The sequence below is a fragment of the Sus scrofa genome, chromosome 2 (genome assembly GCF_054392235.1).
Source record: "Sus scrofa isolate SSC_HxYL_T2T_F1_AM1 chromosome 2, Sscrofa_HxYL_maternal_Yorkshire_Landrace_v2.0, whole genome shotgun sequence".
NCBI lineage: Eukaryota > Metazoa > Chordata > Mammalia > Artiodactyla > Suidae > Sus > Sus scrofa.
In genome coordinates this window covers 127,362,033-127,379,178 of record NC_139384.1, presented here as the reverse complement: position 1 = coordinate 127,379,178, position 17,146 = coordinate 127,362,033, and the positions used below count along the sequence as shown (strand labels likewise).

The 17,146-nt window shown below is 41.2% G+C and overlaps 1 protein-coding gene across 3 annotated transcripts in view; it reads right to left on the bottom strand.

The window, feature by feature from the left end:
• Nucleotides 1-17,146, bottom strand: part of REEP5 (receptor accessory protein 5) — a 39,534-nt gene that overhangs the window by 12,324 nt on the left and 10,064 nt on the right. The window contains exons 3-4 of one of the 3 annotated variants that reach the window (XR_014838562.1): nt 2,890-3,327; nt 1,339-2,075 (exon numbers count right to left, since the gene is read on the bottom strand). Coding sequence is in view for 1 of the 3 variants with exons in the window: in XM_003480887.5 (XP_003480935.1) it covers nt 3,189-3,327 (139 nt within the window). In the remaining 2 variants the exon portion in view is untranslated. Of the gene's footprint in view, nt 1-1,338; nt 2,076-2,889; nt 3,328-17,146 lie in introns of those variants that run through there. The other 2 variants (XR_014838563.1, XM_003480887.5) reach the window with 2 other exon arrangements.

Below are 17,146 nucleotides of genomic sequence, written 5' to 3'. Positions count from 1 at the left end.
ACAATATTTTCTTCCCTGTCTAAAACATGCCCCAACACACACACACACACACAACCATGAATGCAAACAGTATGGACAGTAGGGATTTTTATTCACCAAAATCCCCCTGACCTAAAACAGATACTGGCACATAGAGGTAACTATCTAGTGAATAAAGGAATGAACACACACTACTTTTATAATCAGAGAGAAAAAGGACTTTTATGTTTATTTTGAAACCTTCCTGCTAAAGGTCAGACTGAGCAAAGCTCTGAACATGCAGGACCCACTGTTCTAGCTCAGTACATTGGTACATGATCTTCTCAACCAACTTTGATGCCTATTCTTGGTTCCTCCTACCTTCCTTCCCTCTTATGGGCTGCTTTAGAAAAATGGGAGGTCAGGGGTGGGAGGGGAATGCCAACAATATTACTCCTGCAAAAGATAAACTAGCACACATGGCCGTAGTTGGAGGTTTCTTTTCCATCCTTCCATACAATCACCTTGTGACTGCAGCACCGCATAGGTAAGATCCACCCAAGTCCTTAAAACGGAATTCTACACTCTGCATTTCAGAGATTTCTCATTAAGTTCACTGAAGCCTCTGAGAATATGCCACTAAGGCAGGAAGAAAACATTTTTACTGACAGTGTAATCAATTTTTAATCATCTCAAGTATATTATCTCTTTGTTGATGTGCAGTAAATTCACCCTCTCATTCTCCTGGATGCCATGCAGCTGGACCCTGCCTACTGCTGGCTATGCTTTCTTTTTACCATTAGGGAGGGAAATTTGCTGCAAAGCAATTTTTGCAATGCACTTCAATATCAAATATAAATGACAATGGGTATCGTTTATTTTGGATCCTATCTCAAGGGGCCTCCATTAGCAGACGTGATTAGGCAGACTGAGGTCAGGCTTGCTTGTGTTTTGGCAGTGTGAGGTCAGAGAATGATGTGAGTGGTTCTGTTGACAGGATACTGGTCACTGTGGTGAGCAGGGTGGCCCAGGGCAAAAGCCCAGTGTCTTCCCGTTAGAGACTGCAGTATGATGTCACTGCCGTTCGATGGATCTTATTAAATTATTAAGGGCTTCACAATTATTTGAAGTTTAAAATACGGCCATCAAAGGAAAGATGATAAAGATATTTTTATAAATGCTAAATATCTCTGGATAACAAAAACATGTGAAAAATCCAGCAGTCTCTGAAATCTTAAATCTTCCCACAGACCAATCCCCTCTGCCTCCTGTTTGTTTTGAAAGGAACATTCTTCAGCTTTCTTACAAAGCATTCTATGATAACATTGTTCAAAATTAAAAGAATATCCATGTTTTCATTAAATTTTTTAAACTATTTAGTTTTTTTTCTTTTGCAATAAATGGTTTCATACTGTAGACAGTGTAATGAATTATACAAACATTTCTGTATCTGTACAAATGGATCATTTCATTGAACAGTATGGATGGACTATTGATTCATTTAACCATCAACCCCTGGAACTGTGACTTCACCTTAGGAGTATTTGCTTCTAATACTGCTGGGGGAGCAAAGGCTGATGCCTGGACCTCAGAAACTGTTTAGTGGGGTGAGGGTGACTGACTGTGGCCTCTCTGCTGCCTAGGGCTCCCCACCTGAGCACTCGTGCACCCCTGTCCAGAGTCCCTAGGCCCAGCACGGATCACAGTGTGACCTTCTCCATTCCAGTGCCTCAGGGAGCAGCTGGGGACTCCAGGCAGCCAAAACAACAACTGTTCCAAAAGAAAGCACCCTCAACTGCAGAGTGTATCAACAGCAGGCATTTTAGAACTGGATTGCTAACTATACTAAAAGAAATACAGCAACATGAAACATGAGCAAGAAAACACAGGAACGAGCCAAGCAAAAATACTAGGTATAAAAACTACAACAGGGGAAATAAAGAATACGATGGATGGCATAAAGAGCAAAATGGAACAAACTTGGTAATTGAAAGAGCACACTGAGAAAATCCCCTGGAGTTCCCATTGTGGTGCAGCCGAAACAAATCCGATTAGGAACCACGAGGTTGCAGGTTCAATCCCTGGCCTTGCTCAGTTGGGTTAAGGATCCAGCATTGCTGTGAGCTGTGGTATAGGTTGCCAACGCGGCTCGGATCTGGCAGCCAGCGATTAGACCTCCTAGCCTGGGAACCTACACATACCTCAGGTGCAGCCCTAAAAAAAAAAAAAAAAAAGAAGAGAACCCAGATTTCCTAAGGGCTGGTCTCTCCACCCTTTGCAGCTTGGGAAGTCTGGCTCGTGAACCACTGACATCCTATGCACCTAAGAGGAAGCAGGTTCTCTCCTATGGAAGATGCCTGAATCAACTAAAGACAGCTTGTCTGGAGTTGATACAGGTCCCATTAGGAAGAGTTTCAACCTCTTATTCCCCTTCCTCAACTGGCAGTAACCAAAGCTAGCCCCCTGCCAAACACAAGGTGAGGCAGGGCTGATCCTGGACTAGCGCACCTGCCAGAATTATAAAAGTGACTTCCTCAGAAAGCCCATTTCACATCTTTCTCCAAACCTACATAAGGAATAGGGGGGTTTTTTTGTTTGTTTGTTTTTCAGAAATAATGACTAGTGCAGCTCTGCGAATAATCAACAACTTGATAAAATTTGCAATATTTATGCATCAAACATAGACAATGCTGCATGAAGATAGGATGCAGGCAAACTAACAGAAATGCATGTGCTAGGTCCTAATGTTTCCATATTTTGTTATTATCAAACATTTTTTTTCCTTTTGCTTTTTAGGGCTGCAACCACAGCATATGGAAGTCAAATCAGAGCTGCAGCTGCTGGCCTATGCCATGGCCATAGCGGCGCCAGATCTGAGACGCATCTTCAGCCTATACCACAGCTCACAGCAATGCCAGATCCTTAATCCACTGAGCAAGGCCAGGGATCGAACCCTCATCCTCGTGGATACTAGTCGGGTTCACTACCGCTGAGCCACGATGGGAAATCCTATCAAACACATCTTAAAGACACAATTGCTTTTGCTGTCTCCAAAATAATAAGTTAGACCTGTTGAATCCTGTCTTCCTGTTTATACAATCTGAGGTTGAGCCACAGATATCCAACATTCAAGCATTTGTCCCTGTTTCCTGTATATAGGTCCTGAAACAGAGTTTACTTTGGTGTTAGGGAGCAAAGATAACAGATCAGTTCAGGAAAAGCTGACATACCTTCAGCATGTAGTAGAAGGGGAACCATGACAGGAAGAGGTCAGAGAAGAATTCGGCAATGCTGAACACACCATACACTACCCAGTAGGTCAGCCACTGGGTATCATCTTCTTTGTTGGGACTCTCTATGGCTTTAATTCTGAAAGATAATACAGGAGCAAGTGTATCATGTAGGAAGATCTCAATGAAACATTTTCAAGTATTACATTCCCCACTTACCACTAGATGCAAGAGTACAACACGAAAACAGGCAGCAATGTGGAGATAGTGGGCCAAGTTATTATTACCATTGGTTACTAGTCTTCTGGTCACCAGAGAAACCAGGACCAGTTGTCCCCTGGATCTGCACCGTGGCCCCAGCAGATACCACCAGTGTCTGGGCACCAGAGTAATCCCTACTTTCAAGTGTGTCCTGCCACTCTGGAGGTATCAAGAATAAGCTCATGTAACTCACTTCCTACATACTTTTAATAACTGGAGTACTTCATTGGTTAGGAGGCATTTCCATTTAAAAGAAAAAAATGCTATTGACCATAGTTTAGGCACTGTCGAAAGTTTGTAACATACTTCATAACAGATGAAAATAAACATCATGGTGTCTGTTTGGTTCCGATTGTCATTATGGGATCATCAGGCTGTGATCTTTGCTCCCCTGGTCGGTTAATAATATGACTTTCTCGGAGTTCCTGCAGTGGCTCAGTTGTTAACGAATCTCATTAGCAACCATGAGGACACAGGTTTGATTCCCTGGCCTCCCTCAGGGAGTTAAGTATCCAGCATTGCCATCAGCTGTGTAGATGGAAGCTACAGCTCCGATTTGACCCCCAGCCTGGGAACCTCCATATGCCATGGGTGCAGCCCTAAAAAAACAAAATAAATTTAAAAATATATATATATATGACTTTCTCAGTACCAACTACTGATTAAATAAAAGCATTCTGTAAATGAACAGAACCAAATGTAATCTTTTACATCTAAATCAGAGAAATTTCTTCCAGTCCTGGGAATTCCTTCATTCTAAACCCTAATTCCATAACTTTTTTATCCAATCCTCATATATGTCTGGATACTTATCATAATTGAGAAATCTGAGTCTTGTTTAGCCTATGCCATGTTAACTCTTGAAATATACTGGCTACTTGGTAAATTGGGTTTCCCCCAAAGAGACAGTTAGGCTGAGGAATCATGCTGAGTCATTCCCTAAGAAAGCCTCTGCATTAATTAGAAGCAGCTATGGGTGTATATGTGTGTGTCTGCATGAGTGTTTTAAGAAAAATAACCCAGGGGGGAAAGTTACAGCTGAATGAGATGACTATGAATGATGTCAGGGAACTAAACTAGTCCAGGACTAAGTAAACACATGTAATGGAGCAAACACACATCCACACACAAATATAAACTGAAATAAGCATTTGTAAAACCATGTTGGTACTTTCAATTTCATCCTCTGTCATCATGTTTAAGATGTTAGGATCCCCAGATTCAAAACTGAGAAAAAACTACCCTAACAATTCAAGTTCAGTTCTTCAGGGAATAAAAATTGATTAGTTCCCTAACTTAGCAACAATATGAATTCAAAACCTTTCATACTGACACACTTGAATGCTCTGCAGTAACACTAACAAGCAGGAAGAAAAGAACTCAAAACTGAACACACACAGTAAATACAACTTTGTAGGACACCAAGGTTGAGGAAAGAAGACAGGAAAAGATCACAGAGTCTTATTAAGGGGGAAGAGATTTTTTTTTTTTTTTAGTATTTCTCTTCCAATGAGAGGTGTTTTTTTTGTTTTTTGGTTTTTTTTTTTTTTTGCTATTTCTTGGGCCGCTCCCGCAGCATATAGAGGTTCCCAGGCTAGGGTCGAATCGGAGCTATAGCCACCGGCCTACACCAGAGCTACAGCAATGCGGGATCCGAGCTGCGTCTGCAACCTACACCACAGCTCACGGCAACGCCGGATCGTTAACCCACTGAGCAAGGGCAGGGACCGAACTCGCAACCTCATGGTTCCTAGTTGGATTCGTTAACCACTGTGCCACGACGGGAACTCCGGGAAGAGATTTTTTCAATAGAAATTCTCCTATTATTGAAGCAGTTAATTACTGTTTTAATTTAAAATAGTACAATGTTCATTTTAAAAAATATATCTACATGTCAAAACACCCTAAGCTAGTTACAGCAAGAAAGAACAGAAAAGACAGTCTGACCTACTCAGGGTACAGGTGAGGAATCTGACTCAAAAAGGTGAGAGAAGAAAAGAGCTTAATACTGGGGTTTCCTGAAAGCTATTTATGTATATACTTTTTTATCCAAATGAGTGGATGTAAAATCGGGATTTATAAGCAAACTACATATTTGGTCATCCATGGCTCCTCCACAGCTCCCCAAACCCAGACAATTTCTGCGTGTTTACAGAGATACACTGTTCTTTTGTTAGGTTAAGGAGGTGACTTTGGTCTTTCAGTCCCATCCCTGACCTCCAGGGAGGAGACAGGCTGGAAATTCAATCAGTTGCCAATGGCCAATGATTTAGTCAGTCATGACTATGTAATGAAGCCTCCATAAAACCCCCAAAGGACAGCTTTTTGTCACTTTTCGGAGAGCTTCCATGTTGGAGAACCACAAGGCTTCCTCGTGCCAACGTGCTGGACCCCAAACTCCATGAGGATGAAGTTCTTTTGTTTGGGATCTCGCCCTACGTATCTCTTCACCTAGCTGTCAATTTGTTCCCTTTAATATCCTTTAGTAATTAATTGGTAGTCCAGTGAGTGAGTTGCTTTTTCTGAGTTCTGTGAGCCATGCTAGCCAATTCACTGACCCTGAGGAAGGGGACGTGGGAAGCTCTGATTTATAGGCAGTTAGTAGGAGCACAGGTTAAACCACCCAGGCTTGTGACTGGAGTCCAACGTGGAGTGTGGTCCTGTTAGACTGAGCCCTTTTTAAAATATATATATTTTTTATTATAGTTGATTTACAATGTTTGGTCAATTTCTGCTATATAGCAAAGTGACCTAGTTACACATACTCTTTTTCCCGTATCTTCCATCATGTTCTACCACAAGTGATTGGATTATATATTTCCCTGTACTATACAGCAGGATCTCATTGCTTATCCACTCCAGATGCAGTAGTTTGTATCTACTAACCTCAAACTCCCAGTCCATCCCACTCCCTCCCCCTCGGCAGCCACATGTCTGTTCTCTATGTCCATGAGTTTGTTCTGTTTTGTATACAGGTTCATTTGTGCCATATTTTAGATTCTACATATAAGTGACATCATAGGGTATTTGTCTTTCTCTTTCTGACTTGCTTCACTTAATATGAGAATCTCTAGTTCCATCCATGTTGCTGCAAATGGCAGTATTTTGTTCTTTTTTTATGGACTGAGCCTTTTTCACCTATGGAATTTTTGTCTTTTTTTGTTTGTTGTTTTCCTAGGGCCACACCCACAGCATAGGGAAGTTCCCAGGCTAGGGGTCAGATTGGGACTGAGGTACCAGTCTACACCACAGCCCATGCATGGCAACGCCAGATTCCCGACCCACTGAGCAAGGCCAGGGATGGAACCTGCGTCCTCAGGGATGCTAGTTGGATTCGTTTCTGCTGCACCACAATGGGAACTCCCCCCTTTTTAAAAAAATAATAATGCATATGTATTAATCCCATCCTTCCAATTTATCCCTCCCCCCATGGTTTTCCCTTTGGTAATCCTAAATTTGATTTTGAAATCCTTGAGCTTATTTCTGTTTCATAAATAACTTCTTTCACATCATTTATTACTAGATTCCCCATATAAGCGATATGACATTTGTCTTTCTCTGTCTGACTCACTTCACTTGATATGATAATCTCTAGGTCCATCCATGTTGCTGCAAATGGCATTGTTTCATTCTTTTACAAGGCTGATTCACAGTCCATTGTATATCTACCACATCTTCTTTATCCTTTCCTCTGTTGATGCATTAGGTTGTCCATTGTAAATAGTGCTGCAGTGAACACTGGGGTGCATTTATCTCTTTGAATTATGGTTTTCTCTGGATGTATGCCGAGGAGTAGGATTGCTGGGTCATATGGTAGTTCTATATTTAGTTTTTTTAAGGAACCTTCAAACCATTCTCCATAGTGGGTTGCACAAATTTACATTCCCACCAACAGTATAGGAGGGTTCCCTTTTCTTCACACCCGCTCCAGTACTTCCTCTGTAGACGTTTTGATGATGACCATTCTGACTGATATGAGGCCAATGGTTTTGATTTGCATCTCTCTAATAATTAGCGATGCTGAGAATCTTTTCATGTGCTTTTTGGCCATCTGTCTGTCTGGTTTTTTGTTTGTTTGTTTGTTTGTTTTTTAGGGCTGCACCCACGGCATATGGAGGTTCCCAGGCTAGGGGTCGAATTGGAAGTACAGCTGCCAGCCTACCCACAACAATGTGGGATCCAAGCCACATCTTCAACCTACGCCACATCTCACGGCAAAGCCAGATCCTTAACCTGCTGAGCGAGGCCAGGAATTGAACCTGCAACCTGATGGTTTCTAGTCAGATTCGTTTCCAATGCGCCACAATAGGAGCTCCTGTCTTTCTTCTTTGGAGAAATACCTATTTACATCTCCTGACTATTTTTTGATGTAAAGCTGAGTGAGATGTTCTTTATATTTTAGAGATTAATACCTTGTCAGTTGCTTCCTTTGCACAGATTTTCTCCCATTCTGTTTGTCGTCTTTTCATTTTTTTAGTGGTCTCCTTTGCTATGCAGAAGCTTTTAGGTTTAATTAGGTCCAATTTGTTTGCTTTTATTTTCATTACTGTAGGAGGTGGATCAAAAAAGATACTGCTACGGTTTATGTCAGAGAGTATACATCTTGCTCATTTTTGAGGGGAAGAAACTGAGGCTTAGGGAGGAAAAATAACATGTGTAGGGCACCCAGCTCCAAAAGCAGAGATTGGGTTTACACCCAAGACTAACTCCAACCAAGCCTGTGCCTGTTTCTCTTTCTCAAGCTGTTGGGACATTGGGACAGCCACAGACTACCCTGGGGCACAGCACTTAGCAAAGTGTCTAATACTGAGTGGGCAGTTAATAAACATTTATTGCATTTATATAAATACAAAAGGAATTCAAAATCTTCTTTTCAGAAGGGACCAGAGTCCTATATTAGAGAAAATCAAGGTTTAGAAAGACTAACTTGGGCACAGAACACACAAACAGGAGGAAAGGTCATAGTGTGAACATCCGGGTCCGAAAGGGACCCTTCCACGCTGCATCCTGCTTCCTTAGAGGTTGGGGGGGACCACTGGCCACTGGAAGTGATCATCATGGTGTACTGAGATGACGCTCTAGTCCACTGGGTCTCAAACTTGGGTGATGATCCACATTCACCTCGGGAACTTCTTCAAAATATGCATGCCCGGGTGCTTTTTAGACCTAGTGATTCAAATTCTCCAGCATGTACAGCACAGGTCTGTGCTTTTAGAAAGCTATGCAGGTGATCCTAAACCACAGCCAAGTCTCAGAACCATCGGCTCCAAGTTCCAGTGTCAGCACCACCTTGCCATGTTATCTCTAGGACAGAAAATCAAAATGACTGATTTGTGTCCAATGAGCTGTAGCCAGAGGGTAGGCTACCCCTTTCCAGCAAATGGATGAGAAGCCAAGAGAAGAAAAAGGATGAATCCTGGAGGCACCCTGGAACTGTCCCAGCAGCAGCTTGCAGTAGTTCTACCACTCTCCACAGAGCTGGCCTATCTTTCTAGTGTTATCTTATCCCCCAGTGGCATGTGTCAGCAGTGACCCTGGGCTCAGAACGGCTCCTGGGGGCATGAGGAGCGATGTATTCCCAAAAGATGGGCACCACTGTCTTCCACTGCTCTCTGCCCACTGTGACTGCCACACTCTCACCACTGCCCCAAAGCCTGGCCACCCAGGCTCAGTGCTGGGGCTCCTGGTTCCCTCCTGAGCCACCTACCATGTTTTAGGGGCAAGGCTTCACCTCCCTTAAGCAGGTGGCAAAATAGGAGCGAGGCCTGAGTGAGCAGCAGACACGGCTGGGCTGTGGAAGATGCTGGGCAACACTACACGAGCAGCTAGCAGTTCTAAAATTCACTGGGCAGGAGTTCCTGTCGTGGCTCAGTGGAAACGAATCTGACTAGCATCCGTGAGGACACAGGTTTGATCCCTGACCTCTTTCAGTGGGTTAAGGATCTGGCATTGCTGTGAGCTGTGGTGCAGGTCACAGACATGGCTTGGATCTGGAGTTGCTGTGGCTGTGGTGTAGGCTGGCAGCTACAGCTCTGATTCGACCCCTAGCCTGGGAACCTCCATATGCCATGGGTGTGCCCAAAAAAGACAAAGACAAAAAAAATTCACTGGGCAGATTTAGAAACTGTGGAATGTTTAGTTGGAAGATACCTTAGAGATGAGCTAGTTCAAATTCTACATTTTATACCACACAAAGATCAAGTTCGAAGAGGAAAGTAATACTAAAATGAATTTCAACTCAAACTAAGATTACAGAAGTATGTGTCTACACTTTTAAGGGCAGCAATGGACTACTTAAATGCAATTGGCTACATCCATACAATGAAATAGTCTGAAGCCTTTTAAAAGGATATTCACAGGAAAAGGTGTCCCAGATACAGTGTTGAGTGGAAAAGAGATTACTAACTTTGTGTTTAAAAGAAAAAAGACAGGTCTGTATTGCTATGTGTGTACAGACCAAGAACAGTATCTGAAATATCTTAAGTTGTATAAAGTTAATCTTGAGCATTGAGGTTGCAGGATTTTACCTTTTTAAAGTCTTTGCAATAAGCATGTGTTGTTTTTTAAAATTGAAGTATAGTTGAGGTATGACAGCATATAAGTTATAGGTATGCAATATAGTGATTTACAATTCTATACTTCATTTATAGTTACTATAAAATATTGCCTATATTCCCTGTGCTGTACAGTATACCCTTGTAGCTTCTTTTGGACATAGTAGCGTGTAGCTCTTAACTCTCCTCCCCCTATCGTGCCCCTTCCCCCTCCCCACTGGCAACCACTAGTTTGTTCTCTATATCTGTTCTCTCTATCTGTTAGCATGTACTATTTTTGATAACAACAGGGGGAAAAATATTTCTACTTAAGGGGAAAAACATACACACACAGTGGACCAAACTTTCTTTTTTCTTTCTTTTTTTTTTGGCCACACCCCAGGCATGGAAGCTCTGGGCCAGGGATCAAACCTGTGCCACAGCAGCAACCCTAGCCGCGGCAGTGACAATGCTGGATCCTTAACCTGCACCGCAAGAGAACTCCAGACCTGCTAATAATTACTTCCTCTGATGAGACTAGGTCTCTCTTTAGGGCTTTGTTACAAATGAACACAAAGTGAACATCAGACACATTCATTTAATTTCTCTCTTGAGGAAATTAAATTAAAGAGCTCGTTATTTTCTTACAAATAAGCTTCTCTAACAGTGATCAGATACAATCTCTGGTGTTTCAGAGCATTAAAAGTCCTTCAGTACACACAGAAAGACACAAAGGGAGCCAAGAAAGCCACACTGCCCAGCACATGACATTGACTCACTCTCATTTTCCACCTAAAGCAAACTACCACAAATTATTAATTACACTGAACTATGAAATAGCCAGGCTTTTCCCTTCTTTTCTTCCCTGTGGTCGTCTGGCTTTACATCATTTCACCATTCTTGGCTTGCAACTTGTATCCTAGTTCTACCACTTAGTAGGTACATGACCTTGGACAAGTTATTCTGGGCTTAAGGATCCTCATCTATCAAGTAGGGATGATAAACCTCATTGTGCTGCTATGAAGATTAACTCAGTTAATACATGGTAAGCATTTAAACAGAGTAAGCACTCTGAAATATTACATTAATAAATAATAGTCATAATAGTAATAATTTATTATTATCATAGGGAGGCAAGAGATTAAAAAGAACAGAGAGCAATAAGAACACTCGTTCTGGCTAAGTACAGTGGGTAAAGGATTAATAGCATGGATAATAAGGCTAAAAGGAGATTAGAGAATTACTCATGGATTTTCATTGTACCTATCACCAAATCTCAAATGCTACAGAAAGTGTGAGGTGAAATCCAAGAATCCTATTTGCAGGCCAGGGGGAACAAATTCAAACACTGCTGAAAACATTTTTCAGGCCCATGCTGCAAAAGAGGACTGGCCAAAAGTCTTGACAGTGTGATTGGACTGGTAGTGAGAGGGATGTAACCTACCAGCCAGACCTCACCCAGAGCACCTGGCCCCACCGATACCCACTGGTGTCAGCTGCCTCCACCTTTTTGGCTCATCTGTTTCTTTCTATGTGCGGTTTTCTAAAAACAAGACCAGGAACCAACAATGGCCAAAGGATAGCGTGAAACACTATCCTTTGTGAAGAAAACAAAGTTTGAGAACAAACAGTCCTGGGCTACCAGTATCATCCCTCTCCCAAATTAAGAGCCATCATTCAGAAACCTACATTCCTGGAGTTTCCGAAGTGGTGCAGCGGAAACAATCTACTAGAAAAAAAAGAAAAAAGAACAAAAGAAAAAGAGAAACCTAAGTAATCTCTGACCCACAGACAAGACCAAACTGCAACCTCCCTAAGGACTTTATTAGAAAGAAACTGTGTAAACTAAGGACAGTTGATGGGTTTATAGAATTGTATGAGGCAAAAGGAAGATATCTTAGAGATGAACTAGTTCAAAAATCATTAAGGGAGGAGTTCCCTGGTGACTGAGTGGGTTGAGAACCTGCTGTGGTGCAGGTTTGATCCCTGGCCCAGGAACATCTGCATGCCATGGATGTGGCAAAAAACAAACAAATCAGTAATGGAGGTGGCAATCTTGCTGCACTGTGGAGAAAGAGGCATGGGGGGAAAAGACAACGTTCCCAGGTCACTGGAGAAAAGCCTGAAGCCCCCAGCTCTGGCCTTAACCTCCAGATTTCTTCTTAATGCTAGATAATTCAAGGTCCTTATCACTCAGGCCACTGTTAATAAAGGCAGCTGACTGTACCCTGGCATAAAAGGTGACTGGCTCCACCAAAAACTTTGTAAACCAAACTTATGTGAGATTCCTCGTTCATGGTCAGAAACAGCTCTGCTTCCTTGCTGAGGTTTCATCTATTAATTAAATATATCATTGTTTCTAGTTAATGCTCATTTAGGAGGGCAGGAAAGAGATAACTCTTCATACTATTTTTACAATTACTTTAGGCAAAACATATCCAGCAGGGAAAACATCTGCCTTTACATGCTCTTAATTCAGATTCACGCTCTTAGTAAGCGAAATAGATAAAAATGCTTTCCTATATGTGACTTACAACCTATTTATATTTCCATTTTTAATTCTTATCTTTTTAGGACAAAGTCCATGTTTATTCAGTGTAGCATGTAATAACTCTCAGAGTTATAAGCAATTAACAAATATTAAAAAATATGTCAAATAATATACCCAACTTTTTTTTTTTTTTTTTTTTTTTTGGTCACACCTGTGGCATATGGAAGTTCCCGGGCCAGAAACAGAATCCAGGCTGTGACCAATGCCACAGCTGCAGCCATGCCAGATCCTTAACCTACTGTGTCACAGCAGGAACTCCCACTAACATACCCAACTTTTACTTAAACTTATTCTTGTAATGTTCTATTGCTGTATCTTTAAAAAATTAAAACTAGAAAATAGGAAAAGCAGATATGAGGAGGAAAGCCATATTTTCTCCATAGTTTCTCAAAGACTATGTTTTTGACACTCTATTAACTCTTTCAGACTCAAAGGCTATTCCCTGCTTAATGGGTATTTCAACACCTTCATGCATTCATGTAAGGTGAAAAATGGCAATTTCCTACAATAGAATGGAGCATAAACTGTGTATTATATTTACATATTATACACATCTGTCAACAATGAAAGAGAAGCATAAGACAGATGACAGACCTAAAAAGCTCACTGAGAAGTTTTGCAAGTATTTATTACTACATCCTGCATTTCAAATGATACGCTTTAAAGGTAGCTTCTAACAGGGGACACAACTGTCTGGTTTAATCTTCTTTTTAAGAAAAATTTTATTGGCGTATAGTTGACTTACAGTGTATTAGTTTCAGGTGTACAGCAAAGTGAATCAGTTATACATCTACAAATATTCATTCTTTTTTCCCATATAGGATAATTAAGCAATGACTTAATCTTTACTTTGTTATAATTTTTCTTAAGATAAAAAGGAAATGAGAAAAATAAGGTTATTTACTGTCAGTACAAACCAAAAACCTAACTGGCTTTACTTTTCTCCACTAAATTCTTAGTGGTGGAGAATGAAGTGAAATAGCCAGGGAGGTCCTGTCTAGAGACACAGACTCTCAGTGACAGACATTTGGACGCAAGCCTGTGTCGAGCACAGTCAGTGCACTGACACTGAACCGAAGCCCTGGGGCCAAAACAGTGATTTTTTCTTTTTTTCTCTTTTGGCCACCCCATGGCCTATGGAGTTCCTGGGCCAGGGATCAGAACCAAGCAATGCCACGTCCTTAACCCACTGTGCTGGACTGGGGATCAAACCTGCATCCCAGCACTGCAGACAATGCCAATCCCACTGCACCCCAACAGGAACTCCAAAACAGTGATTTTTTTAAGGACCTACAATCAACAGTGGAAAAAACAGTTCCATTCCCAATGAAGCAGCACAGGTGTGCTTGGGGAGGGAGGGGTCCTATGCAGGAGTTACAGGGAACTGGAAATCTCAATGGAAAAAATGAAGTAAAAGATTCGATACTACGCCTAGTGTTTAGGAACATGTACACCACTGTGCCAAAACAAAAGAAAACCACCAGCCATACCATACACTTTTACATCTTGGAAGAAAGAAACTTTATTTTACTTTATTGCTCTTGGAATAATGATGTCTTAAGGTGCTAACAGAAGTACAAGAAAAAATAAGCTTGGTAACAAAAAAGAGTAAGTGGGAAAAAATAAAATGCTATTTGGGAGGTTTTTCCTCAATCATTTAAAAAGTTCAAAGACACAGAAGTAGAGAACCATGACTATAATTAGGTCAGTTTTCCTCTATGTATGTTAATTAAAGTATTCACCCTTGGCGTTCCCTTGTGGGGCAGCAGGTTAAGGATCTGGCGTTGTTACTGCAGCAGCTTGGGTTGCTGCTGTAGCGTAGATTCTATCCCTGGCCCGGGAACTTCTATGTACCACGGGCACAGCCGAAAAAAAAAGTAATCACCCTTTCTTTTTTTGTCTTTCTAGGTCCTCACCTGAGGCATGTGGAGGTTCCCAGGCTCGGGGTCGAATTGGAGCTACAGCTACCTGCTTACACCACAGCTACGGCAATGCCAGATCTGAGCTATGTCTGTGACCTACACCACAGCTCATGGCAATGCCAGATCCTTGCAGTCACTCACACCAAAAAAACCTGGATACTTACAACCTGTACTGTACATGGTTCACATGGAACTTAATCACTACAGTTCAAACTAGCCAAATGACATAAAATTAAGTAATATGTGTCTTCAGAGCATCGGCCTCACTACAGAAATCAGTTATACCTATCAATAGGATTTTATTTATTTTTTTTGGATTTTAATTTTAATGAGTTGATTAAATTACCAGGCTGCAAGTGCATCAAAAAAAGCAGTTCATTAAAAAATCCATAATAGGAGTTCCCTTCATGGCTCAGCAGTTAATGAACCCAACTAGGATCCATGAGGATGTGGGTTCCATCCCTGGCCTTGCTCAACGGGTTAAGCATCTGGCGTTGCTGTGAGCTGTGTGGGTTGCAGATGTGGCTCGGATTCTGCATTGCTGTGGCTGTGGCGTAGACTGGCAGCTGTAACTCCAATTTGACATCTAGCCTAGGAACTTACATATGTCACAGGTGTGGCCCCAAAAAGAGAGGAGAAAAAAAAAAAAATATATATATATATATGAAATCTATAACAATAAAATCCTTGGAGATGTGCTATTGGTAAAGACCAGAAAGGAATCCACTTCAGGTCCATTTGCTTTGTTTTATTTCTAACATGGGAAGTTACATTTAATAACAAATATTCCAGAGTTCAAGGTGGATTCTTTGAAGCTTGAATATGAAGAAAAGAGACCACAATGTTTATAACACTTTCTGATACAGCAGACACATAATGTGACCACCTGCAGTGCCCACTCTGTGCGGGACTGCTTCTGCCTGTGCTTATCAGAGAATGTGAAATAGGAATTTGTGATAGCTCAAAATGGTTTTCCTATTTCCTATTACCTCTATTTAGGAGGCTGCCATGGCACCTATTATTCAACTCAAAGAGTACGTCACATTAGAAGGAAAAAAAAAATCACACATTTTAAGACATGAACATTGGACAGGTTGTTTCCATGCCAATAAGGAAAAGATTTTTCTTTTTCACAGAGGAATAGGAAGGTCAGAAAATACAGGCATTTGGAAAAGTATGCTTGTTTTTCACTGCAAAATAGGTGTGCTTTCATAGCAGGAGAGGACCAACAGAGCAAGAGAGAAAACAACAAAAGAAACAAACAAAAGCAACAAACATACAATAAAACCAATTTGCTTATTTACTATTTACATCATGCCCAATTTTCCTCCCCATCCAAGAAAAGAAATCATCTTTAGCAACAAATATACTTCTTAAACATGTAAAAACTATATTCTAAGATCACTGTACGAGAACAATGAAAAAATATATACTATGACCCTTTATTCTTTAATGGAGTGTTCTCCTATAGAGTTAAATGACCAACCTAATGAAATGCATAATGTAAGATAAGCTAAATTCACAGGCAAGTGCATTTTCAGATGAGTCGATATAAAACATCTTTAACAGAGACTGAATTACCAAAAATAAGCAGTCACCATGTCGTCAAATATTTTGGTGTTTAATTAACAGGGATTTTATTTGCTAACTATCCACTGTTTTGTTTTTTAATGCAAAATGGAAGCCTCAGTCACAGTCAAATATAAAGCACAAAGAATGTTGACAGTGGGCAGTCAAGGGGAGTAAGGCATTTCTACAGCTACGCTCGGCTTTGCCTCAACAGACTCGTGACCTGAGTCACAGGACTTAATTTTGCCGCCTTGGTTTCCACATCTGATAAAGGTGGCTATCACCCCAGCAGCTCGATCTCTAAGACCTCTCCTAGCTAACATTTTATAACTCAAAAGAGAATGCATTAGACATTTTTTTTTTTGCCTTTTTTTTGCCTTTTTGCCATTTCTAGGGCCACTCCTGCTATGAAGGTTCCCAGGCTAGGGGTCTAATCAGAGCTATAGTGGCTGGCCTATACCAGAGCCACAGCAACACGGGATCCAAGCCATGTCTGCAACCTACACCACAGTTCATGGTAATGCCAGATCCTTAACCCACTGAGCAAGGCCAGGGATCAAACCCGCAACCTCATGGTTCCTAGTCGGATTCGTTAACCACTGAGCCACGACAGGAACTCCTGCATTAGACAATTTGATAGACAGTTTAAAAAGATGAACACCTCAAGCAATAAAACAGCAGGTGCAAACAACAAATATAGCACAGGGAACTATATTCAGCATCTTGTAATAAATCATAATGAAAAGAATATGAAAAAGAAAATGTATATAAATGAATCACTTTGCTGTACACCAAAACGTAACACAACATTATAAATCAACTAGACTTAAATAAACAAAACAAGCAGAGGCAAATCCTACTGGGGACAGCCCTCTGTCAAGAGAATTGATGGCTCTATAAATATATTATCTACATCAACTATGGCATCGTAACTTCAACTTACACTTAAGTGCCCTTACAACCTACACAGAAAGAACCTAAACTGACCTTTCCCAGACACAACAGGGCCACATCTACAACAGGATCAGCGGCATCTCTGCAGCGCCAGCATGCAGGTTCAATCCCGGGCACAGTGGGTTAAAGGGTCCACTGTTGCCACAACTGCGGTGTATGTTGCAATGC